The following is a 7,662-nucleotide window of genomic DNA, read 5'->3' on the forward strand; positions in this document are numbered from 1 at the left end:
ACTGCTGTTATACATCACATAGGAGACACAGACTTCTGTATATACATCACATAGGAGACAGGCTGCAGTTTATACATCACATAGGAGACACTGGGACTGCTGTATATACACATCATATAGGAGACACAGGCTGCTGTGTATACATTTACGTGAGTGTAGAGAGCAATAGCTCTGCCTACAAAGAACGTCCTAACGATGGCACTAGCCGGCATAATCCAACATGAAATACTACAAAGCTGTGCCGCCATCATTAGTGTAATATGCAGCGCTGTTATGCATAAACCAAAGCCAGACGTGTCCTGCTGAGCTGTTTATTTACATGCTGAACATCACAGTACTCCAGCCAGAACAATGGTGTCCGTCATCCTATAAATAACATTCGCCTCCTGTAGATGTCAGCGACGAATCTCGGCAGGTTATAAGTGTTGGAAATATTCAGCTATTAATCTTGAAATAAGAGGGGGCATCAGGATGGGTAAGACCCTGTAGGGTTGTCTACAACTATGGGGAGGCTGATGTAGCGGAGCTCTGCGAGTCCATGCAGCTGAATCTCAGTTTTACAAAGTATAAAGTAACATATTTAGTTTTTTACAGCTTTAATGCATTTACGAGCCCATGCACTTGTGAGCACTTCTCCATTCACTTTTATGGAGTGGTGGTAAAACATGCATTTTCTTGTTCCCCCACATATAAAAAAGGCCCTGTACTGCACATTAAAAATGTGAAAACCGTTTTTTAAAATCTTACTTCTAGTTCAAGATATGATCACTTCAAATTTACAGGCCCAAGGCCTGAGGCTGCACTACTTCGAATGCGAGATAACATGACTTTACGTGGATCCAATTGACCATTTACATCTACATCACTGGTAAATATTGATCTATTTGTTGATTTGCGGTTTCTATGACAACGCTGCACCTGACACAACAGGGCGGGAAGTCATGAGAACGTCTCAGTAGTGCAGCCTCAGGCTTTGGGGCTCTAACTTTAAGCGATCATATCTCTACTTAGGAGCAAGATATTGGAAAACGGTTTTCACGTTTTTGCTATAAAGTAAAATGACTTTTTCTTCCTTATAGTAAATCCCTTATGAATAAATAAGTTAGATTTCTATAGGGTCTCTGGACTGGAGAGGTTAGGATATTAGGGGAAGGCGTTTCCGTACACCCAGTGCTCTTCTTGCAGGTGTCCATTGACATTTCCTCTTCCACAATCAATAACTTCATCTTCAAACTATAGAACTTCTCACCCCGATTTCCCTATAAACCAACTACTTCCACGTTGTCGGGGCCGATCTCCCGGGCTCCTTGCTTCGGCTGCCTTTGACACCAAACGTCTGTCCTGGTCGGTTCCTCGGGTCCCGTTCTGACCCGTCTGCCTGAGCCGCCTCCTCGTCATATCTACAACAGGACACAAGTGAGTAGCGTCACGTACACACAAAATGGGGGGCGGATTAAAGGGGTCCTACATGACTAGCAAAGCCCTCCAATATCTGTATCAGCCACAGCTTCCTCAATAACAGTATCGGTCACAGCTCCCCCAATAACAGTATTGGCAACAACGCCCCCAAAACAATGTTAGCACAGTGCCTGCCATAACAGTTTCAGCTACTATGCTACTTACCAGATCTAGCCACAGTGCACCCATACCAGTGACAATCTGGAGGGGCAGGCTGGCACTGGTGGATCAGTGGTGGCAGCAGGGACTGGACAGACAGCAGGCACAAACACTGTAGCCATCACTGAAGCAGCAACGACTGGCAAGAAAGGCAAAACTGAGATCTATAAAGAAATCTTCTGTGTCTCAGGAGCACAGCCATGTCCCCATCCTCCTCTCCTCAACTGCCTGCAGCAGGAGCCTCCCCCCTATCTGCTTAGATGCGATTAGCCGATGCATGCCATTTGCTCGCTCCTCAGCGGATTGCTGACATTTTTACATGGGTCAATCCTACAGTGGCCAAGTCTTACAAGATTTCGTAGCTTCCCAGGGCTTCTTTGGGGGGGACTTTATTCCACTTGCAGTCCGGGATCTCCCCGTTTGGAACAACGATGTTCAGAGTGTCATTGATGAGGTTGTACTTCAGTATACGGTCGTTGGCCGTGCTTGACGTGAGAGACGGAGATGCGTTAACCTGTCAGATAGAGAAAGGAATTTAGCAATCTGTCCTCGTATGCAATGTACACCCTTTTGTCTTTGCATTTAAAGGGATTGTCCAGGACGTACAAACAAATTACCTTATCCTTAGGGTAAGTCATCAACGTCATATAAATGTTGGTCCAACAACCGGTACCCCACCAAAAAGCTGTTTATATATTGTTTGTTGGCAGAAGGTTCCAAGCCCCTCGACTTTGGGCAGAGGGGGGTGGTATGTAAGATGCCCGCCGGACAAGTCCTTGAGGGGAGATATGTGTCATCGCGGCTGTTAGCTGCGATGATGTGAGTTCGGAAGCATGCTCCAGCACATATAGTGAGTTATTTGGCTATTCCAGGGCCGAGTTTTACGAGCGTTCATAAGAGATGGGTGGGAATCACCGCTCACATATCCCAACCCCAGGGGGGGGTTTGGCAGATAAAATGGAGGCCGAGTCTCTCGTTCAGGGTCTGTGGTTGGAGGTGTGGAGACCTCCAGGGTGTGTTGTTGAAGACACTGACCTAAGCAGGTGGAGCCGCAGGGCTATATGGACTATTTGTTTTCAGTTTGTTTTCACTTTGTGCCAGAAAAGGCTCTGTTTTGTTTTGCCACCCGGAGCAGTTTATGAACTTAAATAAACTTGCCTGAACTCTGCATGAAAACCGCCTCCTACGCCTACCTCAAGAGCAGCCGAGTACAAAACTCTAATACACAGTGGGTATGGAAAGTATTCAGACCCCTTTACATTTTTCACTCTTTGTTTCATTGCAGCCATTTGGTAAATTCAAAAAAGTTCATTTTTTTTCTCATTAATGTCCACTCTGCACCCCATCTTGACAGGAAAAAAACAGAAATGTAGAAATGTTTGCAAATTTATTAAAAAAGAAAAACTGAAATCTCACATGGTCATAAGTATTGAGACCCTTTGCTCAGTAATGAGTAGACACACCTTTTGAGCTAGTACAGCTATGAGTCTTCTTGGGAATGATGCAACAAGTTTTTCACACCTGGATTTGGGGATCCTCTGCCATTCTTCCTTGCAGATCCTCTCCAGTTCCGTCAGGTTGGCTGGTGAACATTGGTGGACAGCCATTTTCAGGTCTCTCCAGAGATGCTCAATTGGGTTTAGGTCAGGGCTCTGGCTGGGCCAGTCAAGAATGGTCACAGAGTTGTTCTGAAGCCACTCCTTTGTTATTTTAGCTGTGTGCTTAGGGTCATTGTCTTGTTGGAAGGTGAACCTTCGGCCAAGTCTGGAAGAGGTTATCATCCAGGATATCTCTGTACTTGGCCACATTCATGTTTCCTTCAATTACAACCAGCCGTCCTGTCCCTGCAGCTGAAAAACACCTCCAATAGCATGATGCTGCCACCACCATGTTTCACTGTTGGGATTGTATTGGGCAGGTGATGAGCAGTGCCTGGTTTTCTCCACACATACCGCTTAGAATTATCACCAAAAAGTTCTCTCATCGTCTCATCACACCAGAGAATCTTATTTCTCATAGTCTGGGAGTCCTTCCTGTGTTTTTTAGCAAACTCTATGCGGGCTTTCATATGTCTGGCACTGAGGAGAGGCTTCCGTCGGGCCTCTCTGCCATAAAGGCCCGACTGATGGAGGGCTGCAGTGATAGTTGACTTTGTGGAACTTTCTCCCATCTCCTACTGCATCTGTGGAGCTCAGCCACAGTGATCTTGGAGTTCTTCTTTACCTCTCTCACTAAGGCTCTTCTGCCACGATTGCTCAGTCTGGCAGGACGGCCAGGTCTAGGAAGACTTCTGGTGGTCCCAAACTTCTTCCATGTAAGGCTTATGGAGGCCACTGTGCTCTTTGGAACCTTGAGTACTGCAGATATTCTTTTGTAACCTTGGCCCGATCTGTGTCTTGCCACAATTCTGTCTCTGAGCTCCTTGGCCAGTTCCTTTGACCTCATGATTCTCATTTGGTCTGACATGCACTGTGAGCTGTGAGGTCTTATATAGACAGGTGTGCGCCTTTACAAATCAAATCCTATCAGTTGAATTACACACAGCTGCACTCCAATGAAGGAGTAGAACCATCTCAAGGAGGATCACAAGGAAATGGACAGCGTGTGACTTAAATAGGGTGTCTGAACAAAGAGTCTGAATACTTATGACCATGTGAGATTTCGTTTTTTCTTTTTTAATAAATTTGCAACAATTTCTGTTTTTTTTTCAGTCAAGATGGGGTGCAGCGTGTACATTAATGAGAAAAAAATGAATTTACCAAATGGCTGCAATGAAAGAGTGAAAGATTTAAAAGGGGTCTGAATACTTTCCGTACCCACTGTATATATACATATTCCTATTGAAGCAAAGGAAACTGAGCTGCAGTACCCAAGAATGGCCACTACACGGTTTACGGGGGGGCTGTGCTGTTCTTACTCAGTACTCAGTGTATATTTCGGGACCTCATAGTCGCTGATCGGTGGAGGTGTCATTTTCGAATCTGACATCTTAAAGTAACATTCGTTTTAGTATTTTACTTCATAAATCAATAGACCACGTAAAACTAAGTAACTTTGTAATATATCTTATGAGAGAAATCTGACGCTTTCTCCTTCTGGACTGATCTCTCTGAAACTTCTTATTTTATAGGTAAAATATGTGTATCAGTGAAGACAGACTTTCCCAGTCATCAGATAAGAGCATCAATTGTCATCTAACATTCTATGTACAGGGGTGGAAGTGGGAGGAGCTAGAGTCAAAGCTCCTCCCTCTTCCATAGAATGCTCAAGAGTAGCAACTGTCATCTCTTAACCTTATATATAACATGAAGAGGGAGGAGCTAGCATCAGAGCTCCTCCCATCTAGATAAAATGTTAAGAGTAGCAACTGTCATCTCTTAACATACTATCTAGAGAAGGAGGAGCCATCGCCTGAGCTCCACCCCCTCCAGTCTACATAGAATGTCAAGAGTAGAAACTGTCATCTCCTATCTCAGTAATGTCAAAATCTGTCTTCACTGAAGACAGATTTCACCTGTGAATGGAATATTGTAACTGAACGATCAGTCCAGGAGGAGAAAAATGCAGATTTCTCTGATAAGACATATTACAAAATTACTTATTTTCACCTGTACTATTGATTTATTACATACAAATTAAAACAAAATTTACTAAGTCCTGGACATACCCCTTTGTAAAACATTTTTTTTTTTTACACACAGCTCCCACGCTGAGCAATGTGTCTCTATGGTCACAGACGACAAATAAGCTCTTAGTTCAGTATAGTGAGATACTTTCCTGTGTTTTTTTTTTTTTTTTTTTTTAAGAAACCTGGACACTGGAAATCTGTGATCACATCGGAGCCGGTGACACATGTAATAACATCAGTCGTGTGATCTACGAATGTGGAATATTACAAAAGACGTCTAAAAGAAGAAAGACTGGAATGAAAATAGTAAGTCAATCACAAGTCGCTACTTGAGTGCACGCGGGACTTTGAAGAGGAGCAGGAAGGACGTTCACTCAGAGACATAACATTTAGGACATCATTGTTAAAGCCTCCAGGAAGGCCGACAGAAACCAGGACCCGTTAAGTGACACGAGTCATGGCGGAGTCCTTGACTCCAGTGATCAGCTGTGATCGGTGGGGAAACCTGGCAATAAGTGTTTACTTTCCCTGCAGCACTCCCACAGGCGGAATTAAGTATTACAGCGTCCGTTCATATTAATGGGCTGTCTGCGAAATACAGAACAGGAGAGGTCCTGCACAGCAAGAGACGCGCTTTATAACTGCTCTCCATTCTGGCCAAGAAAGGAATTCTGAACAGGAGACCCCTCCCACCCCCATTTAAAGGGGATGTCCATTACTTTTAATTGTTTTAAAAAATAGGCCCATGGTGACCTCTAAAATAAAAAAAATTAAAAAAAAAAAAAAAAAAAAAAGGCATACTCATCTACCAGACACCCACTGCCCATCGTTACTGCTTCTGGGGTCCCACGTCTTTCTCCTGTTGACTGCTACAGCCAATCTGCAGGGGTTACATTCCATTTGAGCTGGAAAAATCAGGGGGAGATTGACAACAGTACCGAGGGGCAGTGAGGGTCCGGTGAGTGAGTATGTGTATTAGGATGAAAGGTCGTAGAAAGTGGAATAAAATCAGAGGCGTGGCTAAGCATTAAAGCAAGCTTTAGAGGCGGACTCTTGGGAACAACTCTGTCCCGCCCAGAGATCTTAACAGCTCATTTACATATTAAGAAAAACGTGGATTTCTCTGGAATAATACATCGGATCGCAGATATCAAGGTATCATTTTATTCAGCTTCCTAGGACCTGTGTACCTACAGTTAGGTCCATATATATTTGGACAGAGACGACATTTTTCTAATTTCGGTTCTAGACATTACCACAATGAATTTTAAACTAGAAATGAACATTTTATTTTTTGTCCAATTACTTTTGGTCCCTTTAAAAACAGGGTGGCACATGTTAAGGAGCTGAAACTCCTAAACCCTTCATCCATTTTTAATGTGGATACGCTCAAATAAAAGCTGAAAGTCTGAACTTCAACTGCATCTGAATTGCTTTGTTTAAAATTCCTTGGGGTAATGTCTAGAACCAAAATTAGAAAAATGTTGTCTCTGTCCAAATATATATGGACCCAACTGCATATAGACGGCTTAGGTGGGTTGATCCCACTGACAGATTCTCTTTAAGGCCAACAAGTGCCGTTTTTATCATAAACAGTAGTGAACAATCCCTTAATGAATTCCTTAATGGAATATGAAAAGAAGTTTGAGAACCCCTTAAAGTAACAAAAGAAGTGAAAGTGTTCCCTAAAATATAGGGGGGGGGGGAGCACTCACCTCAATCAGCCACGGCTTCAGCCTATCGTCTATGATGATATCGTAACCGTAACACTCGAAGCAATGCTTGTCGTTATTCATCACTGGCTGATTAACAAAAAATAATAATAATAATAATTCAAATCTAAATAAAAATAATAAAGTAATAAAAGATCTTAAACAATTAAACTTATAAGAGTTATTCGGGGGCCACAATTTTTAGTGGGACCCACTGATATGTATGAGATATGGACACGGCAGAGGTGTATGGCAGCGGCTCTTTCCCCTCTGCCCCATTTGAACACATGAATGCTCATCCAAGCCGAGTGTACATGTGTATGGGGGGTGGGAGAGTTGGGAAATATGGTTTGGTCCATATTGCAATGCTTGTGATGTGGGGAATCCTTTCACCGAATGAAACATGTTTTATTAAAGGGATTGTCCGGTGAAAAAAAAAATTACCTACCCGCCACGATAGGTGATAAGTTACTGATCAGTGGGGGTCCGACCGCTGGGACCAGAACCAATTGGCTTCTGAAGAACTAGAGCTTTCATTATACTTCGCTCTGGAGGTAAATTTTCAAAAAGCAGCGGTTACGGGAGGAGGTTTCTCCTGTAACAGCTGCAATGGGATTACTGCAATGGCAGGTTCCCCTATGATTCCCCCCATTGTACGTCCCCTACCCAGTAATTTGGGGTTTGCTTCTTTGATAGGATCCAGAA

The 7,662-nt window shown here is 43.4% G+C and overlaps 1 protein-coding gene across 2 annotated transcripts in view; it reads right to left on the reverse strand.

The window, feature by feature from the left end:
• Window positions 1–297: 297 nt before the first annotated feature.
• Window positions 298–7,662, reverse strand: part of TTLL1 (TTL family tubulin polyglutamylase complex subunit L1) — a 23,078-nt gene continuing 15,713 nt past the window's right edge. For both annotated transcript variants that reach the window (XM_073567703.1, XM_073567704.1), the window contains exons 8-10: window positions 6,961–7,047; window positions 1,968–2,131; window positions 298–1,400 (exon numbers count right to left, since the gene is read on the reverse strand). In XM_073567703.1, coding sequence (XP_073423804.1) covers window positions 1,271–1,400; window positions 1,968–2,131; window positions 6,961–7,047 — 381 coding nt within the window. In that variant the 3' untranslated portion in view covers window positions 298–1,270. The remainder of the gene's footprint in view (window positions 1,401–1,967; window positions 2,132–6,960; window positions 7,048–7,662) is intronic.

The sequence above is a fragment of the Dendrobates tinctorius genome, unplaced genomic scaffold, assembly GCF_039654945.1.
Source record: "Dendrobates tinctorius isolate UK_male_01 unplaced genomic scaffold, ASM3965494v1 ptg000020l, whole genome shotgun sequence".
Taxonomy (NCBI): Eukaryota; Metazoa; Chordata; class Amphibia; order Anura; family Dendrobatidae; genus Dendrobates; species Dendrobates tinctorius.